The sequence below is a fragment of the Symsagittifera roscoffensis genome, chromosome 2 (assembly GCF_963678635.1).
Source record: "Symsagittifera roscoffensis chromosome 2, txSymRosc1.1, whole genome shotgun sequence".
Lineage (NCBI taxonomy): Eukaryota > Metazoa > Xenacoelomorpha > Acoela > Convolutidae > Symsagittifera > Symsagittifera roscoffensis.
This window is the reverse complement of record NC_087063.1, coordinates 64,526,092-64,550,960: the sequence shown is the minus strand read 5'-3', so window position 1 is coordinate 64,550,960 and position 24,869 is coordinate 64,526,092. Positions and strand designations below refer to the sequence as shown.

Here is a 24,869-nt window from a genome sequence, read left to right as displayed (position 1 = left end):
AAAGAATGATGGAAACAATACATGAAGCTTATAGGAGTTCCACTTGAGCCAACTAATCTTAAATAGGAGAAAGCTGTTAAAGATAGAACCAATAAAATATGCAATAAAATTAAAGCATCAATGATCATCAATATAACGAAAACCTTGCGATGGTTCAAGAAACTGCATTAAAAAGGCAATTTTAATGAATTTGAGCAAAGAAAAAGGTTTAAATATATTCAATACGTTTCCAAAATGGAATTTATAGTTGGGCTAGTTGTCACGCAATTATGATAAAATGGTCAAGAGTTCATGATTATTGCGAATATTTGGCAAAGATGAAGGGAGATTCGAAAAAAGACCATAATTGAATCATATCGCTATTTGTGCTCGTTGTGGCTTTCTGTTGTCGATTTTTTTTCTTCAGGACAAGATGTGATTATATGAACAGCAAATTGACAAAAAAATTTTAGGTTCGCAAGACTATAAGGGTACAAAATTGACAATGTATTTCATTCGGTAAAATAAGTTCGCGACAAACTCCACTTTTCATCAAGCAAAGAAATCATTACAAATTGAACATGAGTACTGACCATAATTGGTCAGTGAGTACTGATTATTATGAACTTGAGCATTATGAACAAATTGAACATGAGTACTGACCATAATTGGTCAGTGAGTACTGACCATTATGAACTTGAGCATGTCATAATTTTGTACTATAACATTCTCAAGTTCATAAATGAATCATATCGCTATTTGTGCTCGTTGTGGCTTTCTGTTGTCGATTTTTTTTCTTCAGGACAAGATGTGATTATATGAACAGCAAATTGACAAAAAAGTTTTAGGTTCGCAAGACTATAAGGGTACAAAATTTGACAATGTATTTCATTCGGTAAAATTAGTTCGCGACAAACTCCACTTTTCATCAGGCAAAGAAATCATTACAAATTGAACATGAGTACTGGTATCAGTGCAAAACCCTGAAAATTCCAGCTGGCGTTTCATTGATCTTGATTAGTTCTTGAGAAAGTAGGTTGCCAAACTATGACTTTTAGTCTGATAATATTAAAACTTGTGTGTTACAATTAAGTCGTGTATTTAATTGATAAAAATCACTTTGCTGCCTCAATTCAATTTGAAACACTTTTCAAAATGAGGTAATTTTTTTCATGTCTAAAGCATAAAACGGGCAGTTTGGAGAGACTAGATTAGCGCGCAATAAGTTTCAAGTGTTAATAATCGACTATAGTATAACTTTATTTGCAAAAAAGAAAGAAAAAAATGATTTTTTCCAATTAAAACCAATTATAGTTTTTTAAAGTTTATATATAATGATTTATAATACAATTATTTGATTATAATTGAATACTTATCCATCTATTTTTCCATAAAATTATAATCGACTATTTTTATCTCAATTTTTATCTCAAAGTTTTAGCAAAAAAAATCCCTTATAACTGATAATGATCCCTCTTGTTTGCTTATTTTGTCTTCGACCTTGCATCTGAATTGCTTGTGTTTTATGCTTTTTGTAGACGTTGATTTATGTTTAAATGTCGATTTTCAAAACAAAATTTCAAAACAATTCAAAATTACAACGTTCTAATTTTTCTGTTTTCTTCTGTTTTAAACTTGTATTAAGCAGCAGATTTTAAGTTGAACTTTTTGGTAAAATTTTGTGTTCAAATGAACCCATTGGAGATAATTAAAATATTTTGGAATTGGGCGTGAGAAAATTTTGGCAAAATAAAAAATTATAATCGATTATAATCAATCACAATTGAATTAAAGAGTTTTTTTCATAAACTATTGTAATTAAAGATCTCGATTATAATTGTTGTATGAACTATCGATTATAAATTATTTAAATACCTAGTTTTTTTTTTATAATCAATTATAATTGTCGAAAAAACAACATTATATTCCGTTACAAGCGATTACTTGCGCCTAAACTTGGACGCCGTAGGTTACTATAAAGGTGTGCATACCCTTACGGTGAATGCAGATCAAGAAATCGATCTCCAGAGGGACCAGAGTTTTGTAAATTTGGTCTGAAAAAAACACCCCGAAAATATATGGGGAAGAGGATGTTAACTTGATCCCAGTTTTTCAAAGAAAAAAGGATTCGAGCTCATGCCGACCCAAAGTGCTCCCCTTTGTACTATTTTGAGATATCCAATTATTAGGCGCCAATATACACTAATTTTGAGGGGTGGGGGGAGCGCGCGCCAAAAAAAACGCTCATTTTTTGATCAAAATTTTTCCAAAAAGTTCCTAAAACGCCTTTTTTGGCCTGTTTTTTCAAAGTTTTGCCTGCGGCGCAGAAATTTTGTTCAAAACAAGGTCTTTTTACTGCTTGGGGAGAGCTCGGAAAATCAATTTGGTCGACCTAAAAAAAGGTCGACAAAATTTTCGAAATTTTTATATGAAAATCTGCCCCCTCCCTCGAGAAAATCCTAGATCCGCCCCTGATTGTGATCAAGTTAACTTATTTTGTTCGGTTTATAAGATACCTGTCAATTTTCTGTTATGTTTTTTTTCTGTGCACCGGGTCATTTGTTGGACAAACCAATTTTCCTGAAGCATCAAACATACTTTTTCTTAAGCTAGTTCAGCTTAGCTTTAATTTTAAGGAATTTTAATGTTTTTATTCAGCATAGGACTAAGTTAGTAATTGAATGCAAAAAGTAGTTTGAAAAGAATATTGAAAAGATTGACATACCCAAAAACTCGTTGTTTTTTGTGAAAAATTTAAAAGGATGTCACAAATTAACTATATTCTCAACAAAATAGCTTTAAGTGTAAACTACACTTACGGATACACTACAGATTATGGATGCAAGAAAATGTTTTATCAAATTTATCTGCTCATTTTGGATGTTGAAATGCATCTTATTTTTGACCTTGAATTGAACCAAATTAGCTTCATTTGAAAAAATTCTTCATGGAAGATTGACAAATAGCAGTAAAATCACATTTTCTGTTTGATTTTCAGCGGCAAAATTTATGCTACCATTGGTCGAAACAAATGAAAAGGACAGACATGCTATAATGAAATTTCAATGGCACCTACGTTTTTGCATGGTCTATCAAGAAATGGGAAAGATTTAAATGCAAAGTTATTTATGTTTAATTCTTTCTTCTTATACTCCCATAATTTCGACTGCAATATATAAATATATATTACCGTTCAATCAGCGTTTGAACAGCATTTACCGGTCTTCAAAAAAGAACAAATAGCAAAAGTTAGGAAAAATATTAGAGGTAGAAATAAAAAGGTGTTTATTACTTAATGGGGGAGTAAGGAATGAAGCGGATAATTCAAAGGCGTTTGGATTAGGTGTATCTCCCTGTCCTGATACATTGCTAGGGGGTTGGAAAATTCAGATAAAAACATACCATTTTCATCGGAAATAAATTTGATGTTCTCCAAAGGTGAGATAACGCTGATGCATCGCAACTTTGATGTGCTCCTTTTCATCTTTTATTGTTTACTCTAATTATTATTGCTTGTGTTCGTAGTCTCTTACCTGAAACTACCTCTGCGATTTAATCACCATTTCACAAAAAATTCACAGAAAAATTATATTCCTTTTTTTAAAGTGCAAGTAAAGTACAACACCATTTTATAAGTTGACAGCAACGAAATTTATAGGCATTCATTTACCTTCATGATATGGTCCTATTTTTCAAGGTATATATATTTTTTGAAATTTGAGCTTTTGATTTCAATCAGTTGGAGTAATAGAAAACTGCATTTGGGTATTTTTCCACTTCAACTTTCATACTTCTTGAGAAAATATTTTCACACCATGATAGCTTTTAATGCCAAATTACTTCCAGTTTGGTGGTTAAGTAGAAATAACTGTATAGCATTGGCTTTATTTATAATATTACCCTGCGCACTTCATCGTATGAACCGACTTTAAAAATGGGGCTGTGCAAATTTTGTATTTCAATGGCCTGCGGTGACCTGACAATTAGTTTGAATTTGGGCCACTTCACCCCCAAAGAAACGAAGACAGGCTAACCTGAAATAGTACATAATCGGAACATCTGGTTCACGGCTCTTTATATCATCACTTGACATTTATGTTAACTTTTCTTGTTGTTTCAGATAATAATCAGCCTATATTTCAGCCTTTAATTTGACCACACTCGATAACAGACCTCAATTTATACGAAAAATAAGATTATACTCATCTGAAAAGTTTCGAAAAAGTTTATCTGAAAAATCCGATTATTTATGTTTGGCGTCTCGGGTACTGCAAATGTAAGTGATTCAAGAATTTGATGGCTTGTAATTTGTGTTACGTCCACACTCGTTGACTAACACCATGAAAGCACTTAGAGAACAATTGAGTCTTCATATTAAAGCATTTACAGTCATATGTCTAACATTTTTCATTTGAGAAAAGCTAGCAGCATTTTTTTGCTATTCATACTACACTGCTGATTTAAACTATCCGGACAAAACGAAAGAAACTTGAAATATAAAACGCTCTTTCTCAAAGTGGGTTAATTTTAGACAAAAATGATAAAAATCAACATTGCTTAAGACTTCAATGGAAAAAATTTGGTGCATTTGTTTTCAAAACATGAGCCTAAAAATTCACCCCCCCCCCCAAAAAAAAAACGATCATTTTTGGCTTTTCTTGTCAATCAAAAATTAATCCAAACATATTTGCTCATTTACTGACATCACTATGTTAAAATTAAAAAATGTTAATAAATTAAAAATATTCAGCAATCATAGTAAAAGTGGCAATTTGAACTAAAGATTTTTCAGTAAAGTAACTATAAAAACAAAAAATCATAAAAAAGAATTATAAAAATCAAAATGGCGCCACGAAAACTTCAAAATTAATTTTTCTGGAGTAATATTGAATTTTTAGGGCTTGAATAAAATCATCACGGCTCAAATTTTTTATATAAAAGGCCTGCTTGCTCGCTTTATTACCTCAAGGTTAGACTAAAATCAAAAAATTCTCACCGGCTTTTCTCGATAGTGGGTCAATTTTTTTAAATAATTTTAATGTCATTCGATTTATGACTTCAATATGGATGGATTTCAATAGGATAAATTACTTGAACCAATCTGATATTTTTTTGATTTTGCGTGGAAAACAAAAAAAAGCCTGAAACACTCGCTGATACAAAATTTTTCTCCAGAACATTTTTTGACAAATATCGTTTGAATCGCGAAGCTACAACGTACTAACAAATTTTTTGTCATTCGTTTGTACACTTTTCAAACAATTTAATGCGTCATTTATCAAAAAAATAGCTGTAAAAATTAATAATTTCGGAGAAAGCGAAAAATTAAATCATGATTGAATCTTTTTGTTCATTTCATCGGAACCAACACTAACCAATTCAACTTCTCTGTCAAGTTAATTTCAACTTCTCTGTCAAAAAGTTAATTTCAAATTTTTGAAAAAATTTATGAAATTAATAACTTTTCTGCTGCAATTTAATCCCTCTGAAAAAAATCTGTTTTTTGTTCTAAAGTTTTTCCAGCAATGACAGCAGTCCAACCAATTACTAATTTAAGTTGGTTTTTTAATTCATTTTTTTAGATTGAATCGGCTTTTTAATATCATAAGCTCAATTTGTAAATTATTTTTATTTCGAAATTTTTTTTTAAAATCTATGAAAATTTTAAAATCTACCAAAGATTTTTGTAGAAAAAAAACCTTTTCATTCATAATTGGTTTGATAAAAAAACTGTCTGGCTAATTGTCCATTGCAACAAAAATCAAACGCAAGATAAAGAAAACAATCTGCAAATGATGCAACATTAAAAAAAGTTAGTAGAAACTCTCAAACAGCTTTCCAAACAGATTTCTAGTATAAAATTTCTGGTAATAAAGCGCATTTGATGCCAACACAAAAATCAGTTGTCTTGATGGGATGTATGTACACGATCAAAAAATTCTCAAAGAGCTTTAATGCTTATAGCCTTTAGGGTTTCAGGGCGGCCCAGTAAATGTAAAAAACGGATAAAAAATACACTAACCAGCATAATTTGTCCATAAATTTTTTCGAAAGTTGGAACAGTAAACTATTTTTATACCCTTTGGTTGTAATATCTAATTCTTGAGTTCACGCCAAAACAAGGCAGCTCATATATCAAGGCAAAACTCTGAATTTTTGAATGTTCCCGCTGTTTTTTAATCGTATCGAACAGTTCATACTAAAAACTATTGCAAGACCCTTAATTTTGGGCAACATCGAACATCTATAGAAAATTAGCTTCACACGAAATTAATACGACCAATTAGCTTTCCCTCAATTCAATTTGAATGGAGCGGAAGAATTCTGTATAGTTCGTCACCGCACTCGGTATACTTCGAATGCGGTATATTTCATCACCTGTAAATAATACGCAAAACACTTTCGGCATCATCGAATGGCCTAACAGACCATTTTTTATATCCAGGTCATTACAAAACAATAAATAGAAGAATATGTTTGAACTTGAAAATGGGGAGCTGGTATTTGGGTATGAGAAATTTGGTTGAAATTTTTAATTTAGATGACCGAATTTTGATTGAATAAAAAAACCACAACAAGCATAAATTATTTGTCACTCTTTTTGAATGGCGGACCAAAAAGTTTATGATCTGTTTTTCAGAACAGCAGTTCTCTTATGTGTTGTCTACAAAAAGAATATATTTGGGTTCTAAAAACTATTAATAAGACCCAAAACAAAAACCGCATCTGGAGATAAGCCACAATTTACAAGCAACATCTCATTCTTTAAACGACAAACGTGTTTGTGCATTTAATAGTAGCCGCGAAAAAACTGCTTTGATTTTGCGCGGTTTATTCTTTGTTGTTACAGCTATAAAAAATGAAACTTTTTCTGAGGTGCAAGCCCGTACCAAAATTTTTACTATATACAAGTTTTCAGAATCTGTGCGATGTAATCAATTTTCAGCATCTGGGCGATAAAGTTTTCAGTTCTCAAGTGCTCGGTGTGGTTTTTTCTCTATACTTGTTCCGACTTTTAAAGTAGCATTTTTTGAAAAAATTTTCATCTTACATCTGGAACCGTTTGTTGATGTCCTCTCAAAATTGATAAGAGAATTATATGTAATCTTTTCGTGCCTCAAATTGTGGAGCTTTGAAATTTGCGCATGTGGCCAATTTGGGATAAATAATTTGCTATTTTTAGCAATTTTTATTTACCAAATTTTCCTGATCAGACTTAACTCAAAAATGAATTGAGGCACGCTATTTGTTCGAAACACTGTGTTACTAGATGAGAAACATGCCACATTCTACTTTTTGATACCTGTGGGGTAAAAATTTCATTTTTTTTCAATAGCATTTTTTTTTTCAATTTATTTTTTAACTGAAAATTATTCATTAATGTGGGCAAGATAATCAATCGCCAAAACGGTCAAATTTTAGCCCCCAAACGAGCAGTTTTGCTGGTTTTGATGTTACGTCTCTATTGTGGGTTTTGAAAATTGGGTTTGCTTAGAATTTAGCGACTAAAATCGATTGTTTCTGGACAGTCGCGACCAAAGTTCCAGTTTTTACAGATCAAGTGGATGTTTCCGTGACCAATGCGAACCTAGAAATTGGTTGAGGCAATTAGTTTTATGCTATTAAAAGTTTTTTTGCAAGCAAGTGACAAAGCTTCGCTTCTGAAGAGGTTTCATTTTTAGCCATATCAACTATAGGTTTCAGATGTGTTCTTTTTTGTGCTCTGTTTTTCTTAATTTTCTGACATTTGAAGCTTGGTCATTGTGATATCAAGTCTTCGAAAATTTTTGTCGCGCAATTACCGTCGGCGCAACTTTGTTATTCTAAGAAAAAATCGCGACCTGGGTCCGCGTTGTTATTTACAGTGAAAGAGGTTCAAAAGGACTCATCCCCAACCAAACTGGTTCAGAGGACTCGGTTTCTTTGGAGTTCATTTCAATTACGGGTTAAATTGGGGTGGCTCTGGGAATGGGCGATCAAATGCATGTGAAACCTGTAATCCCCGGGAACCGCTCAACTTGTTTTTAATGCAATAAAATTTTAATCGCCCTAAATCCTAAAAGGTTTCTGCGTTGTTTGCGTCACTAGTCATAGCTATAAAACAACTTCCTCTAAATTGTCTTTCATACCCCATAAAACGACCTGAAACATGTCGGTGTATTATTCTGCTAATCCCCAAATGCCTTTGAAATTCATAATTTACTCTGTTTCTTTGCATATCATTTCGTAAACACTTCACATGCCAAATTCAATTAACCATTTTAAGCTCAACTTTCGGTTAAATATGGGTTATTTTTTTAGTCAATTGATCTAAAAATACGAAGAGAGTAGTTGCTGTGAGAATAGTAAGGGTCAAACAAGCAGTTCGAATCGCAGGTAGATTTCGGCAATTTTAAACTTCGGCCACCAGACATGTCTGCTTTAGGATACACCAGCGTTTGACCGTCGCCGCCTCTAGATTTTCCTCTTGTTCGCTTGGACGTTTTTATGTCAAACTTTTAATAGTTGACAACCTGTCTGGCGAATTTGAGCAAACTTTCGACAAATTTATTTGTTTTCCGGTTACTTTGCGCATGGCTATCAAACTTGTCGTTATTACTGGGACTGGAACCAAAACTTAACCTAAAATCCAACCCAAAATAACCCAAGCTTACCTTGAACGCTAGATATCCAGCATAAATATCATGCTTTCAACTAATAACAGAATTTAACTTAACCGCAGTAGTTTTTTTGTAAGATTAGATTTCACATGTCAAAATCCGGCTGAAACCTTTTGTGAAATATATGCAACCTGTTTGCGTCAATTTTGTAAATACATCAGTTTCTTAGAACGGGAACAAGAAATGGTGGGTTATACGGTTGAGTGGGAGGTGAATTTTTAATAAAGGTACAAAACTGATATTTTTGTGCAATGTTATTTCTCCCAAATCCCAATCTTGCTAAAAGGAAGGTTGGTCTGACGAATAGTTGTAACTAACAAGCTAGGAGAGAGTTGAGCAAGCGCCCGGGTTATTATTGGGGGCCACTTTCAAAGATAGAGAGCCCTTTCGACCATACACATACCGCCGTTAATTGATTTATGTGCATACGAACCCAACCCGTTGCCCCCGTTGCTTTCAATTTTTTCCGTCCTACTAAAAGCCAGGTTAGGCTCTGCTGATTAAGCAGTTAACTATCGGCTTAGCGTCAATCAGCCCAAATTTGTTCAAACCATTTGCTTTTAATTTTCAGTTTGCTTTCGCTACTGGTACATATCGACTCAAAGACAGGTCAAATAGTTTTGAAGTTTTGTTACTTTCAAAAACTGAAATGGATCACTTGAAACAAATTTTTCAAGCTTTCAAATTGCTTGAACGAAAGTTGACAACATAATTCATGGAGTTTTTTGCACTTCAAAGTTTGTGCAAAATGTAATATGTCGCTCAAAGTGTGAAATTAAAGAGGCTAGCATTGATTTTCTTTTCATGCGGTGTACAAAGTGATCCTTTGATTTGTACCAGGGAGCATAATCTGTCAAAATTGTCCAAAATTATGTTTAGAACCTGTCACCAATAGGATGAATCGGGAAGTACATTTCAGAGCAAAACTGGAATTACAGCAGCCAGTTATAACCAGAACCAACCTTTATTATAACCAGTTAATATTCTGGTTCACTCGACGCTGAACCCTCAAAATGTGCAAAAATACAAATGGATTCAAAGTGGCTGTGACTGTGTTTCCATTTTACTACGCGCTTCTTAGGTCAATCTGTCTCGTTGTTTGTCCTATTTAGCCCGATTATTCATTACGATCCCCATGATTGTTGATTGCGAGTTCAAATTGCCCAAAGTATCCAAAGTGTCAGCAAGATAGTTAGCCCAAATGTAAACACACCTGTGTTATAATGCAGACATTGGTCCAGATATATCGCTACCTGCAGTTATTACTGTTTTCAAAGTGACAGGACCAGAAGGTCGAAGTTTCAGTTTCAAAAGTTGCTCTTCCTAATTATCTGCACTTGTTTTGAATAAAGAAACTTGTTAGAAAACTCTCCTTCAATTTTCTTCACCCTCTGAACACTGATCAATAAATGTAGTTCGAATTTTACCGTCTGATCAAAGCTGACAGAAAAAATTATTAAGTTTAATTTTTGGCATTTTTCAATCAACCAATTACGTATTTCATTGTTATCCTAATTGGGCGAATTATTCATCAAAAACCCTAAAAGTTTCCCTAATTTTATCAATTCTAGCAACGTTAAAGCAGAACAAAGTTTTCATTTGATAAAACAGAAAGACTTTTACTCGGATGAAAGGATACGCCTGGAACAGTTGACCAGTCAAAGTTGATTTCACTCAATTGACAGATGACCATTGAAAAGTGATTCACTGTAGCGGATCCAATTTTTCTGTTATGATAACATTTACACCAGACGATGACATTAAATTCTTCTCTGATCGTCTTAATTACGAATACGACAACAAAAAACAAGTGCGACGACAATCATCATCAGCTGTGCAAAGTTGTCCGACAGGTGCAAGATCAATCTATTCTCTTGTCCGACAGGTAAAAAGTTCAACGGCTCGATTGAAACTTAAGCCGAGAAATAATATTATGATCTTTCCGATGAACATTCTCTTATGATGAACTTCCGTCATTTGGTAAATATGCTACATTAAATTCAAAAATTTAAATTAAGAAAAAAAATATTTTTTTTAAAAAGAAAATTGCTAATTATAAGTAGGAATCTTTTTTTTTTTTTACAAATTATAAAGTTTTCTAAGGAATTCTTTTTTACAAAGTGTGATAAAAAATAGTACGCAACTTCAATTCGGCAATGTATAAGGCTTCGATCCGCTGAACAATCACACTAACAGGCTTCGACTATCTAAACTGCATCATATCATCAAACAAGCTCTGCTTACTACTTCTGAGGCAGAGGAGAAGAAATCATTATCGAACTTTGACCCAGACCAAATTGCAGCCTTTGACCTTGGCCTCTATTTACTGGGAATTAATGGAATCAGCAGTGACGAGAGGTCAAAATAGACCTTCGAAAAATCAGCAGAATCAGAATCAGGACAGCGAACAATCAAGGTTTGGCGCCAAAAGAGGAAACAAATATAGTGCTTCGACTGTGATTACTCTGGGACTTCTTCAAACCCTACTCTTCATATCATCAATCACAGGTTAGTCAAAGTCCAAACCCGCCCTCAATGCAGTTTGTTGATTAAGCTGTTTCCCATTATAGCCCAACTATAGCAAATTAAGGTAGCAGGACATTTTGGTTAGGGATCTTAAGCTAAAGGAGTCTTTTGTCATATAACCGTAACATACATGTCAAAAAATAATAATTTATAGCGTAAGTTTTATGACTTTTCGTTACTTTCTCCTTGACTATGATGGGAAATAGTTGTTAACTATTAATTAAATTATAATATCTACCTGCAAAGTGAATCGAATCTTTCAAATAGGTAAGTCTAATTTTACAGAATCCAGTGATGCATTATTTGTTTAAGCCAACGCTATCTAGAATCGACACATTTTTGTCAGAAGTTCACCTATTTATAAACCTTCATAATCAGTTGCTTCATATTCATAATGCGGTTTTTATGTTGTATGATTTTTTCTCAGCATTAGTTTTTCAACTGTTTTGCAATCTACAAACCCTCAGAAAGTGTGGGGTGCAGAGACTTTGTTCCAGACAATGTTCCAAGAAACTGAGCCTCAGAAATCATTGTCCGAAAAGTTGATCTCACTCTAGACGTTTCTGCTCAGGACAAAGAAGTCGGATTGTTGTTTTTTTTTTCTAGTTTTTTTTTCAATTTAACGTCTAACTTCATTTGAAGTCACTTATTATTTATTGTGCTGAGCTACAGTTTGGACGCGTAGACACGCCGACACGGTGTTTATAAAACGGAAAATTAGAGAACTCAAAGGTCTGGGGATGTTTTGTCTGGCTATTTTACTGTCGGCCTGGCACAATTGTCTTTGGGATTCAAATGCCCAGACACCATTAGAGTATGTTTACAAAGTTCACTGCAAGTTTACCCTCTGAGTTATTTACTTTGAAGCCTTAGTAGCTTCCATAGATACCATTTTTATCCTGCTCTGCTGTGTAGCAGCGTATTGAAATGAACTGAGTGTGTGACTGGCTAATTTATTCACAATCTGATCACTTAATGTCACCAGAAATGAGGAAAGGAATTCGGTTATTTCACGCTTCCAAATTTTTCGTTTTTTCAACCAAAAGTGCAATGCGCTTGATGCTTATTCAATTATCAAAACTTATTTTAGGGTTTAGATATCGACAAATTTCGTGTAATGCTGTGTAATCATATCGACATCAAAGCCATTTAATTTCATCACATAGATTTTCATTTTGTTAATGCCTGACCGCTAAGGAAACAAATTTCAAGTATATAAAGAAGGCTGATTCAAGTATATAAAGAAGGCGAGGCCATGAAAGCTCCGACGTAATTAAAGGGTAATCGAACTAAATTAAAGCTAAATATTTGGATAATATTTTATGAAAAACCATGATAAAAAATAAATAAGAAAAAAGAACAAGACTGCTCATATCAGCGCGAAGCCTTGAATGTTCCGACTGACTTAAAGGTTTATGGAGCAGCAATAACATAAAAAAACTATATGTAAAAAAATAAAACCAAAATTTTTTTTTTCTAAAATTTGAAATTTTTATGAAAATCATCCCCCACACGTCATATAAAACACAGAAGGATAAGTTTCGCTCCTTGTAACAAATCATATGGCAAATAAGCTTCTTTTAACCAATTTGGAACGATTTCTAAGACGGATTAAATCTCTGCTTACGCATTAATAGCGCGAAATATATCGCGCGTAAATTATCCAAAATTGGCCAAAATGGTTATCTTTAAACCCTAATAATTTTACGAAAAATGATCACAGGTGTAATATCTTTTTAAATTTAAGCTCAGGATAACAATACCATTTGAATGATATTAAAAAATTCCGTCAAAAATGGCTATTTAAAAAGTCAAAATTTGTCTGAAGAAAAAAATCCATCCCGAGCACAAATTTTCCGTTACGTCCGTATCGAAAGTCGGAACAATAAAAAAATGAAAAAGCTTGAATGAGATTATTTAAAAAAAATTATCACTCACGCTCAAAGTGATCTGTTTCGCATCTTTTGGCTAATGAGTTGGATGAATTACTCAGTTTGAAATACTTGCTGAGCTAGGTTATCTCGCCGCGCTTGCAGTGCACTAACTTGAAACTAATTAGCTCACGCGCTTCAGTTATGCCAAACTGAACAAACTTCAAGCACCTATAAAAACCATCGCGAAAAATTGTTGTAGTTTGCTTTCAAGACATTAGTACTTTTTGGATGAAATAGTGAAAAATTTTCAGAAGTAAATGTTCAAAGTGTCGAAATTGACCGGAATAAAAAAACCACCCCAAGCACGAAGACTCGAAAGTTGGAAAAACGTGTTTGATTGTTCTGCTTGTCTTTTAGATTTCCTAAGATGCTTTTTTGAAAAAAAAATGTTAAATTTCATCGTCTTTTACGCAATGTCAACAAGTACTGTGCGACAAAAATTGCGTCATCTGATGGATTAATGGAACAAATAGCCTACATCAATTTGATCGGGCTTCATTTTTGAGCTGTATTAGATAATCAAAAAGCCAAATTGACAATGTTTAAATCCACGTCTTTTTGAGACAAATGATCACACGTGAAAAGTTTGACGGTCCGACTTTCGGAGAAAAAAGAAAAAATTCTGCTTGCGGAGGTTTTTTCTTCAGTTTTAACCTGACCTTTAAAGTTATATTTTTGACGGTTTTTTCAAAATTCTGTCTGTAAAATACTGGGGTTTGTTGTTCAAAAGTAAACAAGAAAGATGTTTTGTGACCCATTTACAATAAAATATATTATGGTTTGCAAATGAAAATTTGCCTAAAATGGGATAATTAACGCGCTTCATATTGCGTAATTAAGGCATAAGCTTCGAATATATCCGGCAGAGTACTAATTCCAAATGAATCGAGGCGAATTCATTTTATCATATTGAAAATAGTTCACTTTATTTTTTCTGTTGCGTTGGTTTGTGTGTAAAATTGTGTGGGGGAGATGAAATTTGTTTTATATACTTTCAAACTGTTCTTCCAAAATTTTCATCAATTTTATAAACAAAAAACTTTTTAGAGACATTGAAGGGCAGCAAAAATTGAAGACTTTGCTCTGATACGAGCAGTCTTGATTCAATTTGAAAGTTTAAGCACAATGAAATTTTTCTATTTTCAAGTAAAGAATATGTGGAATTAATTTCTCGGACACCATGCAAAAAAAATTTGGTTAAATCCATTTTTTCTGTAAAAGTCAAACTGTGGCGTTACAAGAAAGTTTTAGGGTCTAGATTTTGAATCAGGTAAAGAATATATATTAAGCTTGAGTGCTTGAAGATTTAATGTATAGAAAGCGATTTCATCCACAGTCGCTGTTGATAAATTGGTAGACTCTTTAGACAACGCTTCATACGTTACATAGCGCGAGGGTGAATATTAAAAAAACTGAAATTTTTAATCTAATTTTGAGAACATTGTCTATTTTAATATATTAAACTGGAAAATTTATCACACAGAAGGAGCAGTCTTAGTAAGTATTATGCTGATTTTAAGATATTTCGAGATAATTTTTGGTGTTTCAATTTTGCGCTGGTTGTTTACGTTTGTTCTTTCGATATACGTCATATCTTAAAATTTTGAGCGTGTCAATGTTATGGTATAAGATTCATTATTTGAGCCCGAAGAGATTAGTGAAAAAGGATCTACCAGATAATTCTGGTACACAATTAGGTTTGCCCAAGTCTACCAATTTAATGCTCAACCCTGTAAGAATTAAGTTAGACTTTATTAACTGCGACTTGAAATTGAATACAAAATGCAATATTCCTCTACGCCCCCGATCTAGTCACTCAAAAAGGTTGGTTCCCAATTAGCAAACAAAATGGTACATTGTGCAGACGTCGACATTGGGTACTACGTATAGCTCGATCTAATAAGAAAAATATTATCAACAGTATGAACACAAATTTTCGTCCCATTTATGTCATGTTAAATAGTATGACCTAAAATAATTTAAGAAAGTAACTCTTCAGCCAACCTAATTTTTGAATGAGTTTGACGTAGTTTGATTCTAAGTCGTAATGAAATGCGTATGAAATAAAACAATGGAAATTGAAACCACTTCCCTGAAATATTCTAGTTCATATTCCAGTGATTTAGGGTTACTTTATTGACTTCTAATCTTATCAGAAGGGTAATATTACCTGAAGGAAGATATATTGGTCTAGACGAATCTCCTTCACAATTTGTATTTATTTGAACACTTTCCCTCGCCACATTTCCGGTTATCATTTACCTGTTTTTACGATTTCACACTATTTCAAAGCGCCATGTTTTATTTATAAGGGGGCGAAAATGAATTGTAATTAGGGTTATAATGAGTTTTAGTGCTTTTTAAATGCAGTTATCTCAAAGGGAGACACCTACTAAATTTCTATTTTTGTTCCGACTTTCGATACGAAAGTAACGGAATATTTGTGCTCGGGGTGGGTTTTTTTTTTCTTCAGACAAATTTCGACTTTTTAACTAGCCATTTTTGACGGAATTTTTTTTATATCATTCGAAAGGTATTGTTGTCCTGAGCTCAAATTTGAAAAGATATTTTACCTGTGATCATTTTTCGTAAAGTTATGGGGGTTTAAATATTGCCAATTTGGGATAATTAACGCGCGATATATTTCGCGCTATTAACGCATAAGCGGAGAGTTAATCCGTCTTAGAAATCGTTCCAAATTGGTTAAAAGAAGCTTATTCGCCATAATTGGTTTGTTACAAGGAGCAAAATCTATCCTTTTGTACTTTGTATGGCGTGTGGGGGGATGATTTTCATAAAAAATTTCAAATTTTAGAAAAAAAAAAGTTTTCATTTTATTTTTTCTTACATTTAATTTTTCAATGTTATTACTGCTCCATAAACCTTAAAAGGCAGTTGGAACATTCAGGGCTTCGCCCTGATACGAGCAGTCTTGTTTAGTTTTCAGTCTAAATTAGTCTTCTTTGAGTGTGAAGATTTACCGCATCAATAAGCACAACAGGAACGTGTCAGAACTTATTTTGAGTTGGCCGAAATATATCCCAAATCCAGACTCAAAAAGTGGACGGAGACAGGTTAAGATTGGCTAGGATTTGGAGATTAAGGGTGATATTGCGGTTTAGAATAGTCTGCATAGGGAGGTTAATTCCGCTTAAGACTTTCGAGTACATCAGAAAATAAAGTGGATTTTTCCTTACTGACAGCTATCATTTCACCGCGCCAGTATTGACCATCTAGACACACGTATGTACCTGTTTTTTCACATAACAGGAGACAGAGAGAGAATGGGAAAGGGTGACTTGAAATCTGAGTGGAAAAATCCACGGGAGGGGAAGGAAATTTTCACAAAGACAGTCAATAAACACAGGATCCCACTGAGATTGTGTAATGGACGATACCACACGATACCTCGCCTATATCCGTGACCAAAACTCAAACACGCGGAAAAAAAACTGCGGCAACGTGAAAGACAAGTGAAAAGATAAATATTTCAGTTTCAATCAATCAATAAAGGCAGAGGTCTCAAATGGCCATTGTAATTCAATCTTATTCAATCTAACTAAACTCCTCCTACCGAAAACGATGATCAGCTAATCACAAAATTTCCTAGAGCTATCATTAATTCTGTGCAAATAAGTGATACATAAAGAATACACGTAAACAGGGGCGAATCTGAGATTTTATCGAGGGGCATTTTTGAAAACGTTTCAAAATTTTCTCGACTTTTATTTAGGTCGACCAAAATGATTTTCCGAGCCCTCGTAAATCACTATGAAGACCCCATTTTGACCAACTTTTTTTGCAGCAGGCAAAATCTTGAACAAAAAACAGGTCAAAAATGCCGCTTTTGGGAACTTTTTAAAAAATGTTTATAAGAAATTGGGTTTTTTTTCGGCGCGCGCTTTCCTTCAAAATTAGTATATATTGGTGCCGAAGGCACTTCTAGAAAAATTTTAGGGTTTGTCAACCAAAAATGGATGTCTTAAAATAATACCAAAGGAGGAACCCTTTGGTTGGCGAGGGGGTCGAATCCCTGAGGGGTAGGGGCGGTCGCCCATCCTAACCCGCCCCTGCATATAAGCTTTCAGCACAAAAAATACATAACATAAAAGATATTAACCTGCGGCATTTTAAATCAAAAGCCACCGGTTTCCATACTTTATTTGGAAAACTTTTTTGCATATTTCTCCTGGATAAATGATTGATTAGAGGTTTTCTTTAAGACAAGTCTGAAATGTTTTTGCTCAAACTAGCAGATTTTATCAACCATATAAAAGAAACAACAAAGTAAACAATTTTGGTATATCGAATCCATCAAACGTGTAAGAGGAAGTTTTCAGCTTTAATCTTATTTCAGCACCACTGGATTAAAACATCACCTGTAAAATTCAAAAATGCATCCGTGTGCAATTCAAGCTTCTTCTGGTACTCGCTATTTTACTATGTTTGATTTAAAGTGATGAAACGATCTTTCATGTGATATTTGAGATGCGAATTTTGGGCATTTTTCAATCCTAATTTTTCATACTTCGGTTTTTAAATTTCTCGGGCTTCTTGTTTTGTAAATGCACAATTTTAGAGCCAACCGAAACCAGTGAGTTCGTCTAGCTCTCAGATCCAACTTGGGCTAAACTTTTTTTTTGCAAAAAACTTGTTCACTCGGTGGCTCCCAGGCTTCTATTTTAAAACTATTTCAACATTTTTTAAGAACACAACTCAACAAATAAGCATGAACACCTCTTTTACAATGAATTCACAAATAATGTAATAACAATAAAGAGCGGCGAAAATCAAAATTGAAAAAAGGTTTTTTTGAAGTTTCCGAATTTTTTTTTTATAGTTTCATAATTGGAGTTTTAATGAGAATTATGGAAAGCTTAAGTTTTGTGTATTGACAGCAAACCATAGAAAAAATGATTGGATATCTAATTTAAGGGTTTTAATAATTGTATTGAAAAGAGGTTCTACTTTTTTTGTTATTTGCCTTTGATTTTGCAAGAATTTCTAATTATTCTTTTAACACTTCCTTTTTTAAAAACTGGTTTAGGAGCCCCTAGATTTTTTCTCGTGGTAATATTTAATTAACAAGGTGCCGATTGTTTAATATTTCAGTTTCAAATTAAAATACTTGATTTAAAGTTTTGCCATAATTGACGAAAAATAAGCTTTTTTTAGGCTACTCTTTCTCAATATTAAATATCAAAAAATTTAAATTTACTACACCTTAGGTTTTCTCATCAAGAAGATAATTTTAGAAATTAGATTGATTAACTTGAAATATCTCCTATAACAAAACTGCTCTAAATTATCCGAACAAATTTAACAAAAATTTCAAATTTGAAATACGTTTTTTTTTAAATTGCGTTAAGTTTTACCGAAGTTCTTAAACAAAAGCTTACCACAAAAATAGGTCATTTTGATTATTGTTCCGACTTTTGAAGAAAACGGAATATTTATGCTCGGTGTTTTTTCTTTCAGTCATTTTCCGGGTCCAAATAATAGTTTTCTACAAAAAAATTTTATACCCCATCAAAGACATCAACGTCCTGAGTTCAAATTTAAAAAGATAATTTACCACCGATCTTTTTTTTTAAATTCTGGGGTTTTGAAAAATGCCAAATTTGTCGTCATTTGGACTATTTTATGCGCGCTTTATTCATGTTGTTAAGAGCGTAACGCGGTTTATATATGCGTGGCGAATTATCCCGCACAACGAAACTGTTCCAAATTGAGATGAGGCTAGCTAATCAGATCGTAATAATTTGCTACGACTCAACATTTCACACTTTGATTTTGTCCAAATTTTATAGGTTTTCAATGTTTTTTTTCCCATAAGCTATTAGATATGAGCTAGGGTACATCGGAACTTTCAGGGCTTTGCCATGATGTACGAGCAGTCTTGTTTTAATTAATCAAGAATTACGCTGAAACTACCAAATAATTGACGAGAAAGTCTTATCAAAAAACTCTTCCACAGCCCAACCAATTTATGGAAACTTTTGTCAAAATGTCTGTACAAGAGTAAATATTTTGTTGAAAGCTAAAAGATTCACTTTTACAAAAAATAAATAAAAATTTTTTTTTTAAAAACAATTTGCAAACGTTTTACATGATTTTTGGAAATTTTAGTTATCTTTCTAGAATTTTGCTAGGCTTTGTAGGAAGCTTTTCAGAGTAAAATACTGCTTTAGATTTTTTCAAAAAAAAATTGCGCTAGAATAATTTTTGTAATAATCCAAGCAACTTTTCTCCCTCGACTTTTCTGTTCAATTTTGGAAAAGATCGTTTGAAAATTAAATTGTTGTTTGATGTGTCCGGTTAACCTAGATCGGCAAATATTGAAAAATTTGAAATGTTCATTCCAAAAATATTGGGTGCTATCAGATCAAATCCTGTTAATTTCTGACTCCGACTCCTCTTTACCGCATCTAAATAAGCGCTGTTTTAAAAATATAGGACAACTATTGAACGTTTTTAAAAAGTTGAAAATTACAAAAAACGATTTTGAAAAAAATGACGGGGTATTTAGGCTCAATATAATTGTTTTGAGCGAAATTCAGCGATGTCCTGAGCTCAAATTGAAAATCATAAAAATAAAATCAAGTCAACTTTAATCATTTTTTGGAAATCAATAGGTCCGAAAGTTGCCCATTTGGCTGGTTTGAGATACATAACATGCGAGCTATTTTGTGCAATTTAATTGAATTGATATGGTATTTACTGTCCAGAAACTTGTTGTTGTTAATATGCTAACAGACGCTAAGAACATCTATTTGTACTTGTGTAGAAGATTTCAAAAAAATTCGGTACTGTCAAGTTTTTTTTCAAAGTCAAAAAATGATATATTTTGGATATAAACTAAAATCCAGTGAATTATGGTATTTCAAAAACGATATTGATCAGATCGATATGAACTAAGGGACAGTCGGAACATTCAGGGCTTTGCCTTGATGTACGAGAAGTCTTGTCTTAATTAAACATAAATAAAGCTGAAAATACAAATTAAATTAATTGAGAAAGTCTCATCAAAAAAGCTTCATCCAAAGCCCAACCAATTCATGAAAACTTTTATCAAAATATATATATTCAACTCTTAGATCACTATTAAGAGTCTATTTTGACAAAATTTTGAAAAAAAAAATTGGTCAAAGCGGCGAATTTTTGAAAGAAAATGTCGAAAATACTGTTTTTGGGCAGTTTTTTTGATTTTGTATGTCTAAAAACTACCCAAACAAAGTTTCGTTTGGTGCGCGCTTCTCTTTAAAGTTATAATTATCATATATTGGCACCGAAGGCTCCCTTAAAATAATTTTACGGGTTATTCGTCAAAAATGGATGTCATCGAATAATGCCAAAGGGCCCTTTGGTTAATGAGGGCGTCAAATACCTGACGAGAAGAAGCGCCCCCTCCCCTAAATCCACCCCTGCTAACAATTAAATCAAAATTATTTTCTGCGGATATATTGGTTGATAGCCACAAAAATCACTTTTACAATAAATAAACAATACTTTTGGATAAAAACAATTTTCAAACGTATTACATTTTGGCAAATTTAGTTAGGTTTGTAGAACTTTGATAAGCTTTGCAAAAGGTTTTTTGATGACCAACTTCAGAGTACAACATTGGTTTACAACATTGGGAAAAAATTGCGCCAGAATAACTTTTTTTCCTCGACTTTTAGGTCTAAACTTAATTCAATTTGAGAAAATTTTGTTTGAAAATTCAATCGTTGTTTGTTGTGTCAGGTTAACTTCAATCAGCAAGGTTTGAAGAAATTGGAAGACCAAATCCATTAAAATTCCGACTCCGACTCCTCTTTACCGCATACAAATAAGCGCTGTTGAAAATAAATATAGTAAAAATTATTGAACTTTTTAAAAGTTGAAACTAACAAAAAAAATGATTTTGAAAGATCATTCGAGTATTTAGGCTCAGGATTTATTTTTGAACAAAAATCAGTGATTTACTGAGCTCAAATAAAAAATCACAAAAATAAAATCATTTCAAATTTAATCATTTTTCGAAAAACAATAGGTCCGAAAAACGCCCATACCGGCTATCATTAGTTTTTCAATTTACATTTTCAGGTTCATTCTTTCACATTTTTTCTGAATGTAATTTCGGAAATGCTTTTTATTTAGTATCAAAAATTTGTATCAATCTCAAACCAAAACAAGATTAGCCAGTTGCTGTAGAAGTAGCACAGAATGTTCCGACCATATTCATAAAACAGTAGAAAAAAATTATTTTCTTTAAAATATTTTTTGTTTCTTGTGCGCAGATTGATGTAACGTACAAAACGGTCAAACTAAAGTAATGTTGGCAATATTGATCACAGTTTTTTTTCCAGAAATTGAAAAACAATTAAAAAGAAAGAAAACTTTTTGGCAAGAAATTTTTTGAAGATTTTTTTTTTGGAAATGAAGCACTAAAGGAAGCTTCCAAAGCTAGATTTCGCCTACTAAAATCAAAGTATATCAGTCAAATGACCAATTTTTTTTGTGTAACGAACAATGCTCAATTGCTTAACTTGCTCGTAACAAAACCGCTACTTAAACTTTCAAACTAGTTTCTCTCAGCACTAGGATAGTTTTTTCCAAATTTAATATTTCATTCGAATCACAACTGAAAGGATTTTATTATGATAAATCAATCAACTCTCCGATGATATTTTGCGATACTTGATTTTGCGAGGGAAAAAAAGGAAAAATTTCCAACCAATTTGAATAAACAGTTCCTCCCAAATTTCAATGGACGGAACAATTATGTTCATTCACAAAAGATTATGAGCATTCTCCAATTCTCGAGAAAAATGGAACTCTTTTTGTGCTAGTCTTAATGTGTAGTGCTTGTCATTTAGAAATTTTGTTAGCACTTCTTAATAATAGACCTAAATATATTGCATTTTTTGAAATAAAGCGCTAAATTTTCCTCAAAACAGCTAAAAATTGAGGAAAACTACTCTTTAATAAATTTTTATAATGAAACTTTTATAAAGTTTAACTGCAGGAGATTAGTTTTGTAGGAATCACTGATCATTCTGTCTTCCATTTCAGCACTTTCTAGGAATCAGCAGCCCAGGCAAGAGCTTGAAAAAACCTTAATGTACGTTTTAGGGCACTTTTGGAAGATTTTCCTTTTTTTTTTTTTTTTTTTACAAAAAATGCGTTTTTTTTGGTATGCATTATTCCGGTCTCAAATTTGGTTCTGATTGGCAGCAAACGCGCCCGAGGAAAGTTATTGGGATGGCGGATCAGAATTGGCTGTGATACGTTTTAAGAATTGAGGGGGAGGGGTATAAAGCAAAAAGTTCAGCTATATTCAAGCGCCATCTGTTTTGCGCTGAAATATCGTGATATCGCAATCGAGATTTGAAAACGTAATTATCCAGCTAAATTATATGCTTTTTTACTATAAAAATGTACTATTGCTAAATATTCTCATGGATAGTTTGAATACATATGCCTTCCAGAAATGACGGAGTTGGACATAAAATATTCATATCTGTCCACAAAACGTCTCTGAAACGTTTTCTATGACGGAACTATGACTACACAAAAAAAAATTTCTCATTTGTTTAGTTTGTCGACAGTTTTGCAAACAAAAGAATGGTTGATTAAAACGAGCTTCAGCCTTTTTATGAAATTGAAACACTATTGTATAACTGCCGTGTGCACCGCTGAAACATTCAAAAAATTCAACAATACTTCCATTTCAATTGAGAGCATAGCAAAACTACTTGTATCAAGCCGGCGCCCTAAATGTTCCGATTACCTTTTAGCGTTCAAGGATTAGTGTCTGATATCAAAAAATTGATGAAAGTTTCCGAAAAAAATTCTAAATTTTTTTGAAATTGGTTTTCAAAATCAGCCCCCGCACGCTTTTTTTTAAAATGGAAAGATATGTGTTGTTTACGTGACCTATTAGCTTGTTGTTTCGACTTACGAAAGTAACGGAATATTTGTGCTCGGGGTTGGGTTTTTTTCTTCAGACAAATTTCAACTTTTTAACTAGCCATTTTTCACAAAAACTTTTATATCATTCAAAAGATATTGTTGTCTTGAGCTTAACATTGAAAAAAATTTTCACCCGTGAACTTTTTTGTAGAGTTATGGGAGTTTATTATAAAGTTGCCATTTTGGCCGATTTTGGACAATAAACGCGCGATATACTTCGCGCTATTAACGCGTAAGCGGAGTTTTAATCCTTTTTAGAAATCGTTCCAATGTCATAATAGATTTAATAATAGGAGCAAATTTTATCACTCTATATTTAATATGGCGTGTGGGGGATGTTTTTACAAAAAAATCTTAATTTAAAAAACAAAAATAATTTTATTTTTTCTACATTCAATTTTTTCTTGTTATTACTGCTCCATAGAACTTAAAAGGCAGTCGGGACATTTAGGGCTTCGCCCTGATACGAGCAGTCTTATTTAATTTCAGCTCAAGATATCAAAAATTTTCATACAATTTGATCCAAAATGACTAGCTGAAAAACCGAAACTTGTCTGCAGACAGAAAACTACCCCCAGCGCACCTATTCCGGGAATTTTGTCGATTTTTGGGAAAAACATCCTGAAACTCAACTTCGGTGAGTTATTGGACACAGTAAAAAAATTTTGCTTTCTAAAAATGTCTTATGCGAAGTCGATTGTACAATAAATCATTTTTCTCAAAAAATTACAAAAGATAAACACCGTTAAAACTAAGTCTTAACGAGACTACTCGTTTTGAAAATAAGCCTTGAGTGTCGCGAGGGACTTCTAACATCGAGTCGAAGGTTTTTGGTTCAATTTTCTTGATCTGAAAAATGAAACAATTTATTATATAATTTTTCACCTAATTTAATCTCACCAAACATTATGTAAGCTTCAAAGTGAAACTAATTTCGCCTGCAGTATTATTAACAGCAATTTGCTCGCCTCAGCCCAACTTCGAAGAATTGAATTTATTGCTGACGCCATAATAGGAAAAAATTTATCGCGCGTAAATTATCTCAATTTGAATTAATGTGGTTAAAGTAATAGTCCCAAAATCAAACCCGTTAAACGTTGCAAAAAAAGATCACAGGTTAAATTTATTTTTCAAAAATGGAAACTCAGCCAGTAATATTTTTCAGACAGCAATATTATTTTGAAATTTGAAATTCGGACAGAAATATTTTTCGCGGCCCGTATGTACCCGTATACGGTCGAGCACGGGCAAAGCTTCTCGACTAAATTCAAAACCAGATAAAATTGGCTGAAGAACGACACGTTTTAATTGTTGTTGTAAGATTGATTCAAGCCCATGTTAAGTGTCCAGTTTGATAGCAATTATTTGGATTGTGCTGAACAACGACGAGCAGCTTTTCCAGTACAAAAATCAAATGATACTCAAACTCGGCTGTGAGACGGTCCAAAATGACTGCTCGGCTGTGAGACGGTCCAAAATGACTGATCATTAAGAACCAATTTGAATGTCTTTTGTAAAAAGAATATCAGATAAACTTATATTTGGTGAATTGAAAAAGAGCCAGAATACAATATATACCCAATTTTCTTCCGACTCTCGAAGTAGGACAGGACAATGTATGCTTGAAGCGGTTTTTTATTCAGTCCAATTTCTTTAAAAAATGATTCCTCATACGGGGATCGATCTGAGGACATTCCTGGAACCACGGGGTGCGCACATCGTTCTAATATTCTGATTCGAGTCTGACTAAAATACTCGTTTTAAAAATTGATGACGAAAATGTAACGCAAATTATGAATGTGGCATTTCATCC

At 33.0% G+C, this 24,869-nt stretch overlaps 1 protein-coding gene across 10 annotated transcripts in view; it reads left to right on the top strand.

Moving 5' to 3' along the window:
* Window positions 1–24,869, top strand: part of LOC134840076 (hemicentin-1-like) — a 299,861-nt gene that overhangs the window by 5,547 nt on the left and 269,445 nt on the right. For 6 of the 10 annotated variants that reach the window (XR_010162399.1, XM_063855738.1, XM_063855739.1 and 3 more), the window contains exons 1-3: window positions 3,131–3,676; window positions 9,519–10,524; window positions 10,836–11,147. Coding sequence is in view for 9 of the 10 variants with exons in the window: in XM_063855738.1 (XP_063711808.1) it covers window positions 10,976–11,147 (172 nt within the window). In the remaining variant the exon portion in view is untranslated. Of the gene's footprint in view, window positions 1–3,130; window positions 3,677–4,135; window positions 4,256–9,518; window positions 10,525–10,835; window positions 11,148–24,869 lie in introns of those variants that run through there. The other 4 variants (XM_063855734.1, XM_063855732.1, XM_063855733.1 and 1 more) reach the window with 3 other exon arrangements.